This window comes from Typopeltis vanoorti, chromosome 8 (genome assembly GCF_054136105.1).
Source record: "Typopeltis vanoorti isolate ZY-2024b chromosome 8, IOZ_Tvanoo_1.0, whole genome shotgun sequence".
NCBI lineage: Eukaryota > Metazoa > Arthropoda > Arachnida > Uropygi > Thelyphonidae > Typopeltis > Typopeltis vanoorti.
In genome coordinates this window covers 16,848,529-16,865,478 of record NC_143556.1, presented here as the reverse complement: position 1 = coordinate 16,865,478, position 16,950 = coordinate 16,848,529, and the positions used below count along the sequence as shown (strand labels likewise).

General features: G+C 37.8%; 1 protein-coding gene across 3 annotated transcripts in view; it reads right to left on the bottom strand.

Annotated features, from left to right (window-relative positions):
- LOC150103763 (cellular tumor antigen p53-like) overlaps window positions 1-16,950 on the bottom strand; it is a 357,156-nt gene that overhangs the window by 191,043 nt on the left and 149,163 nt on the right. Inside the window, exon 1 of one of the 3 annotated variants that reach the window (XM_090396533.1) lies at window positions 1,188-1,831. The exons of the other annotated variants lie outside the window; for them this stretch is intronic. Within the exon in view, the coding sequence (XP_090252659.1) occupies window positions 1,188-1,685 (498 nt within the window). The 5' untranslated portion in view covers window positions 1,686-1,831. Of the gene's footprint in view, window positions 1-1,187; window positions 1,832-16,950 lie in introns of those variants that run through there. 3 annotated transcript variants of the gene reach the window in all.

The following is a 16,950-nucleotide window of genomic DNA, read 5'->3' as shown; positions in this document are numbered from 1 at the left end:
TGACTTAAATAGACTGGCAGTATGGACAAAGATAAATAGATATCACATTGGTGGCCAAGTGCAAGATTGTGCACTTTTGGATGAAGAGATCAAAAGCTGTGTCATATTGATGGAACAGAATTGCAGGAAACTGATGAAGTTAGGGATTTGGAGGTGATTGTTGACAGGAAGTTGAGAGGACATATCGCAAAGGTGGCCAAAATAACATATTACACAACAGATCCTCTTCCACACCTAGCCCACCAAGGGGTATACAAAATACAGTGCACATGTAACATACCATACATAGGAGAAACAGGGCAAACTATCCCAATGAGGAAAGATGAAAACAAACGACACATTAAATACCTCCATTTTGGAAAAACCGGCCTTTCTGACTACGCACTCCAAACACACCACAGAATTGACTGGAAAAATACCAAGTCCCTACAACGTACCAAAACCTGGTTCGAGAGGAAATTTAAAGAAGCTTGTGAAATGCTCAAACATAACCTAAATCTGAACAAAACTGATGGCCTAACCATTCCAAGAATGTGGAGGACCCATCTACAACCTGTATAACAATCAAAACAAAGAAAAATCCCACTACAAGAAGACAACTTGAAGTTTTTTTTTTTTTTTTAAACATTCAACAGCAGCTGAAGGAAATCATATTATAACAATCAGAACTGTATGAATCCAGAAGAATATTAATAGATGAGGACTTTAGCAGTTTATTGTAGTTGTATTTTATTTTTATTTTATTATTTATTTATTTATTTTTATTTTATTATTTATTTTTTTATTTTTAATAATTTTTTTATTCATTTATTTTTTTTAAAAATTATACTTTTATATATATGTTACTGCTAAAATGCAGAAATCAGTTATTCTACAGATTATCTAGGTATTGTGCAGATTAACTAGGGTGATCCGTTAACGTGCCGAAAATTGTTTCATTTCTCAAATTACCTAGATAATCTGCACATTACCTACTAGGCACTCGTTAAAGTGAAAACAAGATCTTTGCTGGAACAACAGCAATTAAAAAACTATAATACAAAGAATCAAACGGTTTAAAATATTATTACAATTAAGGAAATGAATTTGCAAAACATATGATAAAATTATGTTTACTTATTAGTGCAATCTAAAGATTGGTGACACTTTGAATTACATAGCAATTGGTTTTTGCGACAAGCACACACCTGGCATCTGCTATTGAAATGCGATGAAATAATCGGCTTAACAACAATCCTTTTTTTCGCACTTTTTTGTTTTTGTTGACAAGGTTCGCATAAATCCAAAAACATTTTTATTTGGGATTGGGTTATGTTTTTATAAAGTGTATTTAATTGCTTGATCATTCTGTCTCTTCCACCGTGGCCAATTGACAAATGAGTATAATACAATATGTCAAACAATTCTTCGGCATGGACAAACTTTTTCACACTTTCTCGCGCATCTGACAACGGCTCAATGAGTTTTTCACAGCCTTGTACAGTTAACACATCATACCTTTGAATTATTCGATAATCTCGAGATGATTCTTTCTTCTTGGAAACTTTTATTCGCTTTACATCTTCAATTATGGAATCATACTTTCGTTTTGTCATTAAAACACTATTGTATTTTGAATCTTCGCTAAAGAGGTTTGCGAAGAATCTTTTCTTCATTGTACTCACCAATTCGGTGCTTGCTTGCATATAGGGGCTATATTTATCTGCTTAAAAAAAGCACGACACAAATTCACGCGCTAACAGGCAGAAACGAATTTGAAAACAGAATTAGCTATGCTACGCACTAGCAGCCGACGCAAATTATGAGAAATAAAAACAACCGGCGACGACAAGACACTGGCGAAACGAAACTAAAAGTGGAGGGAGACGGGGAAAGGAAATGAGAGAAACAAACTTTTGAACTTTAACGATATGGAAGCCGTTAATATGCACATTACCTAGGTAAAATGCGGAAAACTCGTGATACCGCACGTTAACGGAGCAAATCAGCTAATCTGCAGATTAGCTAGGTAATGTGCACATTAACGGCTTTCGAGCTTTAGCGGCAACATATATATATATATATATATATATATTTTTTTTTTTAAATTTTATTTATTTTATTTTATTTAATTATCGCTAGAGGTCAGGCTAGGGAAAAGATTAATTAATTAACAACGTAGATTCAGTTTACCGGTATATAAGACTAGAGCATGTAGCTTGGTTCCCTATATGCATGTATCCTTCCGATGATGACGACCTCAATACAGGGGTCGAAACAAGAAGTGGTATTTTATTAATAAAATAATCTTTTCAACACGTGTGTTTTTGTGTCCCTAAATCTATAAATATGAAAACAACATATTAGATTATGTGACTGTTGAAGAACAAACTGAGAAGTATGGATAAGGAGTTTATTATTCCTTTTTATAAGACTTTAATAAGTCTTATAAGACTTTAATAAGACCACATCTGGATTACTGTGCATAATCTTGTGGCTTGGATTCCATGGTGATTAAGAAGTGGTGGAGAGGACCCAGAGGCAAGTGACCAATTGTGTTGTGGCAGATCATAATGGAGTTCTCATAAGGAGCATTGTGGAATGCTCCTTATGAGAACAGACTGAAAGTCCATAAGCTTCCAAAACTAGCTTATGGGTGAATAAGAGAGTATAGAATAGAAACATATAAGTAATTAAAGGGATTTTATAGAATTCACACCAAAGATGTTGGAAGTTTATTTTGCACTTGGTTAGACTATAATAAATTTAGTTTAATCCTTTATCCAAGTGTAAGCAAACAAAGTTTGTGCCTGAAAATAGGTAAATATGACCTCTCCATGGCTTCTGCCTTAGTATCACTACTCTGGATCTGCCTCCCACTGATCAGACCTCAATAAAGGTTGAAACTAGTCTGGGTGGTAGTGGCCCTTCCCTTAATGCATAGCAGTATAATACATGTCTGCAAGGAGATGTGCTTTGCATTATGGGAGATGCTGGGAACTTGATCCACCTTTGCTGCAAGTTGCCATGGGATGTACCACCTTACCTCAGTCCTGAAGATATTTTCAGGCACAAACTTTGTTTGCTTACACTTGGATAAAGGATTAAACTAAATTTATCACACCAAAGACTTTTCTCGGTATATAGCAGGAAGGGAGAGAACATGGAATCATCCCTGAAAATTATATAAGAATGTGTTTAGCAAGAGTGTTAGGACTAAGTTTTTTGCTTGGAGAGTGGTGAATGGGTAAGGTGAGCACTTGCAACCACCTCTGGAGTTGACAGAGATGGTTGCAAGTGCTTCATCAGTGAATGAGCTCAAGGAGAGGTATGATAAGTATTATTATTATTATTATTATTATTAAGAGAGACCTCCAGGGAGTCAGGAACTTATCAAGGGAGGCCATACTATTCACACGAGCTATCATACCTGTTCTTGAATTCATTCATGCTACTTGCACATACAACATCCAATGACACTCTATTCCAATCACGCACTACTATATGAGAGAGAGAAATCTAGCCCTAACTCCTTGAGAGCATTCATTTTGACCTTGCATCCTTTCCCCACCCTCCATAAAATGAAACATTCCATCAACTGAAATTCTGTATAACCCTTTCAGAAGTTTGTAAGTCTCAATCATATCACCCTCTCTTTCTCCTGTTTGCTAGTGTCTGCAGCCTACAAATTCTCAGTCTGTCTTCCACAATCCTGATATCATTTTTGCACTCTCTCCTTCTCTACTAAAGCTTAATATCATCAGACTGCCATTCATCCCTTTGCTATTCTGATGTGTGATATTGAGCTTCAGTGGATAGAGTTGCACATTCTATTGGCATGAATGCTGACAACATTAACTGTACCCAAACATAATAGTAATCCATCCATGGAAGTTTATCCTGCAATCTCACACTTGTCCAACTAATGCACACAGTGCAGTACACTCTGATCTACGTACCGATGGTTCAAGATGTGAGACTTCTGTTGGTTGTGCTGCTGTGTTTCCTAACATATTACTATATCCCACTTGATTGCATTAATTACAGCAGAGTTGCATGCCATTCAGCTTGCGCCTTGTGCATATAAAATGAAAAAAAAAAAAAAAAAATGCTATGAAAAGTGTGCAATTTATACAAACTCATTGAGTTCTTTACAGGCCATCTTGTTTCCTGTATACAATCCACAACCAGTGATTTGTGAAATATTTGCACCTGTTGTACAAAATGAAAACTCTTAATTCTGATGTTTGGTCATGCTAGGTTCCCAGCTACAATTAATTCAAATAAGGCTGGGATTAATTAAATGAGATCGCAGATGCAGCTGCTAGCTCAGATGATACCTTTTCCATACTGTTTGGCAGTCCCATATATACAGACTTCAGACAACCTATAAGAGCAAAGCTAATTACCCAATGGCAGTCTTCATGGTAGGAAGCACTCACAAACAAATTGCACAAGATTAAGCCTGAAATTAAGCATTGGCAGTCTAGTCAACATAGAAACAGAAGAGAGAAGAGGAGATGTTGCTGCTCTTGCTAGGCTTCATATAGGTCACAGTCATGTTACACATTCTTATTTACTAAGGGCTGATGATCCCCCCCCCCAACACACACACACACACACGTGAAAAATGCAACACACATCTCACAATTTGTCATATTCTAGTGGAGTGTTGGCACTTCACATGAGAGTGAAATCTTTACTGATCTAACTGAGCCACATATACTCAGGCAGATCTTATCAGACAAAGACAAAACTGCATAATGTTTTTAACTTTTTGCAAATAACTAATTTATATAAGTACATTTCATCATGAATTATATTTCTGTGTAAATACTGTATTGCTTAATTTATAATTTTTTTATTTTATTTGCTTTTGTACAGAATATATTGTTTAATAATTTATTAGAATCAGCATCAGCTATGAAGTACTTTCCCAATCTCAACAAGTATGGTTGTATTAATTTACCAGAGATCTGGGAACCTATCATTTTAAGACCTAATAGCCAGACTTCTCTGAATTAACCTTGTAGTTATCTGACTCAGAGAGGGCACCACATAAGAACATTAGGTGTCAGTTACAATTTAAATTGTTTCTGCAATTACTTGGTTTAGTGCTATGTGCCTGTCAAATTGTCATTGTGCTCTGATGATGCCGAGTGGAAAATCAGTGAAATCTTAGCAAGTTTAATAAATGTATTTTTTTTACTCTTGGTGTTAGTTATACCGTTAAGCGTTATTATAGATAATGAACAAGACCTAAGCTTTCTGTACATATTTACTAATTTATTGCTTTATTATTACCTTTTGTACTGCTGTAACCTTTGCTTTGGGCAGTATGACCTTTACTGTGAGCTAATAAATCAGAAATCAATTGAAGTCCAAACCAGTTTTGACCTTTACTTAGATCTCATCAGAGGGAGCCAGGCCCAGACAGATACCAGGATTGAATCAATGCAGAAGTCATATTTTCCATATACAAGGAGTAAAGAGTCATATCACCTTATTAAATATTCTGGTTTACGAGATTGTTGGAGAAAGTTTTTCACTTAGATACAAAATAAATTATATTTGAGAAGAAATATTTGTTAAATTATATTCTTGTTTAATCCTTTATCTAATTTTAGCAAACAAAGTTTGTACATGAAGTATCTTCACAACTAAGTTACTTCCCATAATGCATAGCAATATACACACATCCAAAAGGAAGTGTGCTTTGCATTATAGGATACTAAGGCAAATGATGAAGTCCACAGCCTCTATATACCAAACTGATGTTTGGCACATCAGTTTTTGCCTGCTGCTACTACTACACAGAGCTAAGGCTTGGCATAGTGGCAGCGTTTGCTTGTGGCTGTAGTGAGATTCAACACAGTGTTTCAGGAAGAGCCAAAAAATTCAAAAGAGGTCCAGTTTTTGAGCTATATGAGAGCAACTTTTTTTTCTTTTTTTTAGGTCACTTGTAAATTTTGGAACCCCAGAGGATACTAAACAGATAAATCCTCAATAAAGGTCAAAACCAGTCTGAGTAGCGACACTTTCTATAATGCATAATGCTTATTAAAAGGACCATCACTATGAAGTCACAACAAACATTCAACACGTGTTCATCATAGTCAATGTGCCTCAAAAGTAAATCAGTGGTTAAATTCAGCTGGGACCTTCTAAGTCCCGGCTCCAGAACTTTTTTTATGCACTGGGCCCGGACCCGGAACATTTTTCTGTTTTGTGACTTTTCTCCCTTTACGGTAATTATGCCTACATTATTGTATTAATATTCAACAATTGTTTACAGTTTTAAATGTGTATATAAAGTCAATATCAAAAGTCGCCTGATTATTCTAACAGATAAGCTTTAGTGTTGATGGTTATTCAATACTTGTTTTTAACAGTATTAACAACAACAAACAATTTTATCAAAAGATGTTTTATTAACTGCTTATATTTCGCTGAATTTCAAATCAGCATCATTAGAGCACAACACAGCTAGTATACATGACAGTAAGCGAAACAATACGATTGTAATGGAAAAAGATCTCAAGTCCTATTTTGGCAACCTCTAATGTTGTAAAAAAAAAAAAAAAAACATTACAGCTATGTAGAATTATTCTTACAATAACAGTCTCCCAAATTTTTGGCAAATTAATGCAGCCATATTTGTTTAGGTTAGGAGAATTCTTTAAAGCCATGGTCAAAAAATAATCTTTCAGATCTGTAATAGCTTCTAAATAGCACATTCGTTTTCTTGTCCATCTAATCCTGTGTGAAGGGATATCCAACGCATGGTCTACTAGTCCTGACTTGCCATAGTAATAATAGCAAATATTTTTGTTTTATGTTCTTCCAGGTGGATGTTAACTGATCTTCCTGTTTGCCCTTAGTAGGCCAAGTCACAGGGAACTTCATACACTCCAGGGTAAAGTTTATCCTTAGGTGAGTGGATCAGTTGCTAGTTTAACATGAAGTTTGAATGTAGTGCAAAGGCCATGTTTCATCAGTACTTCGGCTATCTTTTCTGATGTACCTCTAACATAGGGAATAGAAATGGTAATGTTATGTTTCTTAGGGGAGGGATGGGTAATGGAGCACTTTATCTATTTTGTAGGGATTGTAGCCGGTGGCCAAGAACATATGGCACAGATATTTGAGTTCTGTGGACAGAGCTGTATCATCAGAATAAATGGCTCTGGCTCTGTGTGCAAGTGTTTTTAAAATACCATGTTGTTGAACTGGATGATGATGTGATTATTTATGTAGGTATCTTCCTGTGTGTGTTGGCTTTCTGTAAATGGAAAAAGATAGTGATCCATCTGAAAGGCAGGTGACTAATGTGTTAAGAAATGGTAAACAGTTATTTGATTCTTTTTCTACTGTGAAGAATCAAATAACTGTTTACCATTAGAGTACACCAAAATAAGACTAGATCTGGAAAAGATGCGGGAAAGGTGCCCAGGGAATGGAAGGAAGATAAGATAGTGCCATTCCATAAGGGTGGTAGCAGACTGGAAGTATCTAATTATAGGCCAGTCTGTGTGTCATCAGTAGTTGTTAAGATCTTGGAGAAAGTAGTGAGGGACCGTATACAGCATTGGGCAGATGAGGGTAATGTTATCTGTGAGAGTCAACATGGATTTGTGAAAGGGCGCTCTTGTTTTAGCAATATGCTAGCCTTTTATAATAAAGTTACAAGAACATTAGATGAGGGAAAGGCATATAGTGCAATTTTCTTAGACTTAGTGAAGGCATTCGACAGGGTGCCACATGATAAGCTGATATTTAAATTGCAGCACATGGGTCTGGATGTCAGATTGGTCAACTGGATTCAGGATTGGCTGTCTGATAGGTATCAGAGAGTTGTGTATGGTGGAGCACTTTCAAGGAGGCAGAGGTTACAAGTGGGGTCCAACAGGGCTCAGTACTAGGACCTATATTGTTTAACCTTTATATCAATAACATTGCCAGTGGATTGTAAGGGGATATTCAGTTGTTTGCGGATGATGCGAAGCTGGGAAGGATTATTAGTAGTGGTGCAGATGTGGTAGCCCTGCAAGAGGATTTGAATAAGCTAGATAGATGGGCAAATGAATAGGGGTGTCAGTTTAATGCAGCAAAATGTAAGGTCTTGAGGTTTGGGAAACATCGATGGGATGCTGCATACTCTATGGGAGGAGTTATACTGGAAGAAGTAGGGGAGACAATAGATCGGGGGTTGATGATTGATAGAAACCTGAAATTTAGGGGACATATTGCAAAGGTGGTGAAGATAACACAGAGGATTGCTGCAATTATGAGAAGGACACTGACCTACAGAGATAAAAGGGTTATCATTCCGTTGTATAAGTCTCTGATCAGACCACACTTAGACTATTGTTCTCAGATTTGGTCCCCAGGATTTGAAGGGGATAAATTAACTGTGGAAAGGATACAAAGACGGATGACAAAGATGGTTTCAGGACTGTACAATTTTGGTTATGAGGATCGGCTGAGGGAATGTGGACTGTAGAGTTTGGTGGATAGAAGAAGGAGAGGTGATATGATCGAGACTTTTAAACTGTTGAGAGGTGGTTACAGGGTTGACACTGAGGAGTTCTTTCGCTTGGTTGAACAGCGGGAAGGAGCGATGACAAGAGGCCATCCCTGGAAGTTACGAAAGGAAACTGTGAGCAAGAGGGTGAGGAGTGGTTTCTTTGCATGGAGTGTGGTTGAACCGTGGAATGCATTGCCTGATGGAGTGGTGAGAGCGAGAACAGTCAATGAGTTTAAGGAGTGGTATGATAGACTTTGTGTTTCTTAAGGGGGACCTCCCCTCGATGAATCTTGACAGACTTTATGTTCTTAGGAAGTACCTCACACGATGAGTCTTTTGACTCCATGGAGGCCTGAATAATAATCTTTTGTCCATTACAATTGTATTACTTCACTTACTCACTGTCGCATATACTAGCTGTGTTGAGCTCTGATGATGCTGATTTGAAATTCAGCGAAACATAAGCAGTTAATAAACATCTTTTGATAAAAATTGTTTGGTGTAGTTAATACCGTTAAAAATAAGTAACAAGTCGCTTAATTATGAACGCGTGATGAAAAGGACAGGAAGGTTTGGACTTCCTATAATGCGTTATCTTGCAGCGATTGACGAACAAACATTATTGCAGCGTAGTCTGGTGGAATTTTGACAGACTCGTAGCGATATTTTGTCTTTTCTGGTTGGGAACACGGTCAGCAACAGTCAGTAACCAGCAACAGAACAGCAGATTAGGAGATGTTTATCAGAGCTCATGACTGTGAGAAGCAAAAAGAAAATCTTGTAATATTTTTGTATGTATGTAGGCCTACTATTTCAACTATGGATAAGTACATGGTGCCTTCTTTAAATGGAAAAATAACTCGGATGACAGTGATAATATAAAATGAGTTTGTAATGACAGTTTGTGTGTAACGAATCTACAGAAACACATGATTCCCAACAGTTGCAATGCGATAATATTAATACGTTGAACGAAAGGAAAGATTTGCCGACTTGCTGGACACTCAACCAGTGGACAGGTACAGACCTAGGTGCAAGTTATTCACATCAGAGTGGATAAATGGATCAATACATATTAAAGAGGAAGGGCCTAAACAATGCCAACTCAGAAAGAAAATTTACAAACATAGAGATACGAAATCTCACAAAAGTGCAGAAGCAATTATTAGAAGTAAAAGTGAGAATTCATTGAGACACATTGTAGAAGAATGGAACTCTTTAGTGCACGAAATGACGTGCCGTGTGTTTCACACTGTGTATCATATAAATAAATAAATACATAAAATAAAATAAATCAGCTAATGCCTTTTATTCCCTTATCAGGAGTAGGCGAGGTCTTTATATCCTATCTATCTTTTGGAGACTGAATGGGCAGTTCAATTTCCATCAATAGCCAATCAGAGATAGCTGGCCCATGTCTATCACTAATTACAGGCTACTGACATTGAACAAGTTCAATGTTGGTGCCTAACCCTAACAGGATATGTTACTGTCTGAAATAATGTGGGTACACTGATCGATATTCTTGAGTTTACGGGATGGAAAACCCAAGTTTCTGGGAGAAAAAACCTGCTTGCCTGTGCCAGAGATCGACTAACTCAGGAACTGGTCAAAGATGGACTTAGAAAACATTCAAATCTAGTATGTGACTAGATTTGAATCTAGGTCTAACTTCAAGCGACCAAGTGCAGAGGACGCAAGTGTCACTTCCACTGAGCTACACAGGCCTCTTGCATATCCCATCGCAAAGCATAATCTTCATTTTGTAGATCATCCAAAATTAACTGATCTTCAGCTTCTCAATGGGCTAGATGTGGGGCATGCTTTACATAGTAATGTGACATGCACTGAGATAGTGAATTATTGCAAAACAAATGAAACACAAAATTGCAGACAGCATTATAAACCATAGAACCAAAATTTTTACTATTTTGGATGAAAGTACATCCATATCTAACCAGACTGTTCTGATAGTGTACATACAGGGTGCAATAAATGGTGGTGATGTTACAACACTATTCTTTGATTTAATTCAATTAGAAAGCACCAAAGCAATGCACATTAAGAACTCACTTATGAAGTGTCTTGAAAAGCATGGTCTGAAAAAAGAAATCCTGCAGAAAATTCTAACTGGATTATGTACGGATGAGACCTAAGTTATGTTACGAGCAGGTTTGGCAATATTGATGAAAGAAGATTTTACAACAATTTTAACATGGCACTGTATAAATCATCACTTAGAACTTGCTGTGCATGATTCAATGAAAGATGTTACAACAACAAATCATTTTGTGGTATTTCTTGGTAAAGTATATTCAACTTTTAGAATGTCTCCAAGGAACTTACATGAACTAAGGAAATGTGCAGAACAGTTGTTCTGCAGTCTCACCAAAGTGGGAAAGATGTTGTCAACTCTTTGGGTTGCATTAAGTTTTCAGGCTGTGAATTCTATTTGGAATAACTATGCATCATTGCACAGTTTCTTTACACATGCAGCTCATGATGGAAATCGAGATAGTGAAGAAAGAACAACATTTCAAGGGCTAGCTAGTAAACTTGAAGAAACGTACTTTATAAACAATTTAGGAATAATGATGGATGCGTTATCTGAGCTTTCTATTTTGCATTTACGTAAGAAGATCATATGAGCAATGAAAAAACAGTAGGCCTATTCATGGCCTACTGTTTTTTCATCGCTCATATAACCTAATGTTATTTTAAATTGAATTATCATATCTTAAATTGAATTATCTTTTAATATGTTAGAAGTATTATATTAATTTGTAATTTTGTATTTGTATCTGTATTTAATGTTTCTGGTGGTGTGGAAGAGAAGACCTGAAAACTTTAACTCCACTAGAATAAATAAATAATAAATAAATAAAAATTTTTAAAAAATGTTGCGACAATCTAGCAATAGCCTCACATTTATGATCCTTGCTTTAAGGGCCCTGGAGCTTATTTGTTTAGAATTTAACCACTGAAGCAAATCCATGGTTCTCGTTGTTGTTATGTGCCATCCAGTCGTTTTCGACTTTTAGTGAAAACCCTCCTCCTTTTAATTTCATCTTCACATTTATCATCATTTCTTATTCTGGACCCACCAGGAAATCATAACTTTCAACAATCTCTATTTTATCTCCCTCTATCATAAATTTATCTAAATTGCCAGAAGCCATCACTTCTGTTTTGCTGATGTTTAAATTAAGCCTGACTTTGTTCTTTCCCTCTAAACCAACAGAATCAACCACTCCAGATCTTCCTTAGTTTCTGCTATAAGGGTATGTATCATCTGCATATCTTAAATTATTGGTTAAGATATGCAGCTGGGTCTTCGTCTAAGTTAACCATTCTCATAATGTATTTATTATTATTATTATACAAACACCTCCTGGAGTGTTTGTATAATGTTTTACCATTTTAATAGAGATAATGTTCATCATAGTCTCATCTTAAATTGGTTCAATGTTTGAGCACTCACCACCTCATTTGGCAATAATGCTTATTTCCACTCGCCAAAGGGGGATAGAGACAAGAATGACCTCTTGTCTCTATCTCCCTTCCCTCCTTCAACCCTCTGAAAAATATCCTGGGTATCTATTTAATAATGGGAATGGATATAGGGTTGGTGAGATGGATAGGTGGGTGGTTGATGGAGAGATATCAAAGAGTAGTTTATTCAGGAGTAGAGTCCAAAAGATGGCCTGTGACTAGTGGTGTGCTGCAGGGTTCTGTTCTTGGACCACTGCTGTTTAATAATCTGTTCATCAACGATATAGGGAAGGATCTAAGTGGAACAGTTCATTTGTTCGCTGATGATGCAAAGTTGGGTAGGGCGATAGTGAATGCAGAAGATGTCAAAATCTTGCAGGATGACTTGGATAGATTGGAGTTCTGGGCTAAGGAGAATGGATGTCAATTTAATGTGACAAAATGTAAGGTTATGCATTTTGGGGTGAAAAGATTAGCAGCAGTATACCACATTGGTGGAACTGTACTCCAGGAGATTGATGAGGCCAGGGACTTGGGAGTGTTGGTGGATAGGGAGATGAAGTTTAGGGGACACATTGCAAAAGTAGCTAAATCAGCTCATCAACTCACTAGGTTGTTGAAAAATACCTTGACGAGCAGAGACAAGCAAGTTATTGTACCTTTATACCGAGCCTTGATAAGACCTCATCTCGATTACTGTGCCCCGATTTGGTCACCTCGGTTCCTTTTTGATGGGGAGGAGGTAGAGAGGATCCAGAGGTGAATGACTAAGATGATAGCAGGTCTATGGAATGAACCAATGAACCATATGAGAACAGGTTGAAGATTTGTGGGTTGCAGAAACTGGTTGATAGGCGGAAGAGGGGAGATATGATTGAGACATTCAAATTGCTAAAGGGATTCTATAGGATAAATTCAGAGGATATTTTTGAGATCAGGACTGGTGGTGGGAGAACTAGGGGACACCTGTGGAAGCTGGGCAAGAGTGTGGTAAGCAGGGGTGTTAGAGCTGAGTTCTTTACTTTTAGAGTGGTAAATGAGTGGAATAAGCTGCCAGAGTCTGTTGTGGGTGCTATGACGGTGAGCGAGTTCAAGGCAAAGTATGATAGATACTGTGAGAATGTCGTATAGTTGTGTGGACATGATGTTTAGGGCCTCCCTCGATGAGTCTAAGGACTCCTGGAGTTGCCTGAAAATAATAATAATAATAATAATAAGCATCCCTTAACAATTTATATGGCCCAATCATATCACCACTCTTCTGCCTATTGACTAGAGTCTGTAATTTACATTCTTTCAACCTGTCTTCAGAGTCAGAAGACAGATTGAAAGATTGTGAAATACCTCCAGTATTCCACAATCCTGATATTACTTTTGTTATTCACCTCTGAACTTTTTTTCCCGAGCTTGCTTCTTACCTAGGAACACAGGTGACCAAATCGTTGTGCAGTAGTCCAGACGTGGTCTAATGAAAGCCTTGTACAGCATAATGACCACATCCTTATCTCTACTTGTCAGTGTTCTTCTTAATATATTTGCATTTCTTTGTACTGCTTTTATCATTTTTGCAATATGATAAACGTTTCCTTGAACATGACAAAAGAATTGAAGTTCCCTTGAATTTCAATTCTTTATCCACCAATATCCCACACATCCTCCACCTCCTGCAATACGTCTCCAATATGATACGCAGCTTTATTTTTTTGAGATTCAAAGTGCAAAACCCTACATTTACTGGTTAGACCAGGCAAGATGAGTGACTTGGTTGGTGAGGGTAGCTAAAGAGAGGTATGAACAGCAGTTAGCTAATGAAGCCAAAAAGAATCCTAAGGAGTTCTTTCGATATGTAGCCAGCAAAAGAAAGAATGATTATGGAAGGATGACATTGATTGGAGAAAATGGTATAGACAGCTGTTGCAGGTGTGGTGGAGATACTTAATGAGCAGTTCATAAAGGTCTTTCAATCTTGTGAATGTGACTTCATGGAGAGAGTGAGAGCAGTTGATGATGGGGAGGAGAGACTGAATGTAAGTGAGCAAGAGGTGCATGGGGAGTTGAGCAAACTAAATGTAAAAGAGGCTGTGGGATTTGATAATATATCACTACGTATTCTGAAAGGAATGTGCCAGGGAGTTGATGCTGGCCTTGACATATTTTTTTATACGAGTCTTGTGCTCGGACAGAGTTCCTAAGGAGGGCAAGATTGTACCTCTTCATAAGGGAGGTAATAGAATGCAAGCATAAAAATATAGGCCTATCTGTGTGTCAGGTGTTGCAGTTAAGTTGTTGTACCTCAATTAAGATTGTACCTCTTCATAAAGGAGGTGATAGAATGCAAGCATCAAACTATAGGCCTATCTGTGTGTCAGGTGTCGTGGTTAAGTTGTTGGAGAAGCTCGTGAGAACTAGGATCCAGAGTCGGGTAGACAACAATGGTATAATCTTTGATTGACAATATGGATTTGCTAAAGGGAGGTCATGTTTTAGAAATCTACTTACTTATTACAATAAAGTGACTGCTTCCTTGGACAGAGGAAAAGGATACACAGTAATATATTTAGATTTTGCAAAGGCTTTTGATAGATTACTGCATGATAAGTCGATAGTTAAACTGGAGTGGATGGGATTGGATATTAGATTAGTGCATTCGATTGGAGACTGGCTATCCGATAGGTATCAACAAGTTGTATGGGCGAGCGATATCCAGGAAAAGGAAAGTTACTAGTAGTGTGCCTCAGGGGTCTGTTTTAGGGCCATTGCTGTTTAACTTGTATATTAATGATATTGGTGAAGATTTGGATGGAGATATTCAGTTGTTTGCAGATGATGCAAAGTTGGGACGAACCATGAAGAGTAGAGAGGATGTTGTGACCTTACAAGAAGACTTGAATAAATTGGGTGATTGGGCACGGGAATGGGAATGCGAGTTAAATGTTGTTGTTATTATTATTATTCAGGCCTCCATGGAGTCAAAAGACTCATTGTGGGAGGTCCTTCCTAAGAACATAAAGTCTGCCAAGACTCATCGAGGGGAGGTCCCCCCCCTCCTAAGAAACGCAAAGTCTATCATACCACTCCTTAAACTCATTGACCATTCTCGCTCTCACCACTCCATCAGGCAATGCATTCCACGGTTCAACCACCCTCCACGCAAAACAAACCACTCCTCACTCTCTTGCTCACAGTTTCCTTTCGTAACTTCCAGGAATGGCCTCTTGTCATCACTCCTTCCCGCTGTTCAACCAAGTGAATGAACTCCCCAGTGTCGACCCTGTAACCATCTCTCAACAGTTTAAAAGTCTCAATCATATCACTCTCTTTCTTCTATCCACCAAACTCTGCAGTCCACATTCCCTCAGCCAATCCTCATAACCAAAATTGTACAGTCCTGAAACCATCTTTGTCATCCGTCTTTGTATCCTTTCCACAGTTAATTTATCCCCTTCAAATCCTGGGGACCAAATCTGAGAACAATAGTCTTAAGTGTGGTCTGATCAGAGACTTATACAACGGAATGATAACCCTTTTATCTCTGCAGGTCAGTGTCCTTCTCATAATTGCAGCAATCCTCTGTGTTACCTTCACTACCTTTGCAATATGTCCTCTAAATTTCAGGTTTCTATCAATCATCAACCCCAGATCTCATCTCCCCTACTTCCTCAAGTATAACTCCTCCCATAGAGTATGCAGCATCCCATCGATGTTTCCCAAACCTCAAGACCTTACATTTTGCTGCATTAAACTGACACCCCCATTCATTTGCCCATCTATCTAGCTTATTCAAATCCTCTTGCAGGGGTACCACATCTGCACTATTACTAATAATCCTTCCCAGCTTCGCATCATCTGCAAACAACTGAATATCCCTTGTTGCAAAATGTAAGGTTTTAAAATTTGGAAAACAAAAATTTGATGCAGAATTTATGCTTCGTGAGAATATATTGTTAGACGTGGAGGAAATAAGAGATCTTGGGATGATAGTGGATAATTTTCTGAAATTTAGGGAAAACATAGCCAAAATTGTGAAGACAACACAAAGGCTTCTGGGAATGATGCAGAGGACAGTGACTTGTAGAAGTAGGGAGATTCCATTGTATAAGGCTTGATTAGACCACACATGGACTTTTGTGCCCAAATTTGGTCACCTGGTTTTCAGAAGGATGAAGAGCTGTTGGAGAGGGTTCAAAGGCAACTGACTAAGGTAGTTCCTGACCTCTGGAATGTGAAGTACGAGGAAAGATTGAGAAGATGCAACTTGCAGAGTCTGATGGACAGGAGATATGATAGAGACCTACAAGTTATTAAGGGGTTGTTATAGAATCAGTGCTGGAGAGGTTCTACAGAAAATAGTGGGAGATCAGAGGAGAACCAGAGGTCATCCCTGGAAGCTGTATATGGAGGGTGTGAGTAGGGGAGTGAGAAGCAGGTTTTTCTCATGCAGAATAGTGAATGATCGGAATGCCTTGCCTGAGAGTGTGATGTCTGCAGAGAATTCGAGTGTGTTTAAAGCACGGTATGATGAGTTGTGTGTTTGATAAAAGGACCTCCTAGATGAGTCTTTGACTCCATGGGGTCTTGGGTAAAAATAATAATAATAAAAAAATTGACATCCCGACTTGTTAGCCCACATAGCCACTTGATTCAAATCGCTCTGAAGCACCAGTACATCTGCATCATTCCTAATAACATTTCCCAGCTTAGCATCATCTGCAAACAACTGATTATCAGCTTGCAGACCACTCACAATATTATTAACAAACAAACTGAACAGCAGCAGTGGTCCTAGAACAGAACCCTGTGGGACTCCACTGGTAACTCTCCTCCTGAGAGACATGGTACCTCTATACACCACCATTTGATATTGATTAGAAATCCAATTTGCCAGTTATAAATATTAAAAAGATAGGGCAACAATATACAACTCTGCTGAACTCCTTTATCTGTTTCTCCAA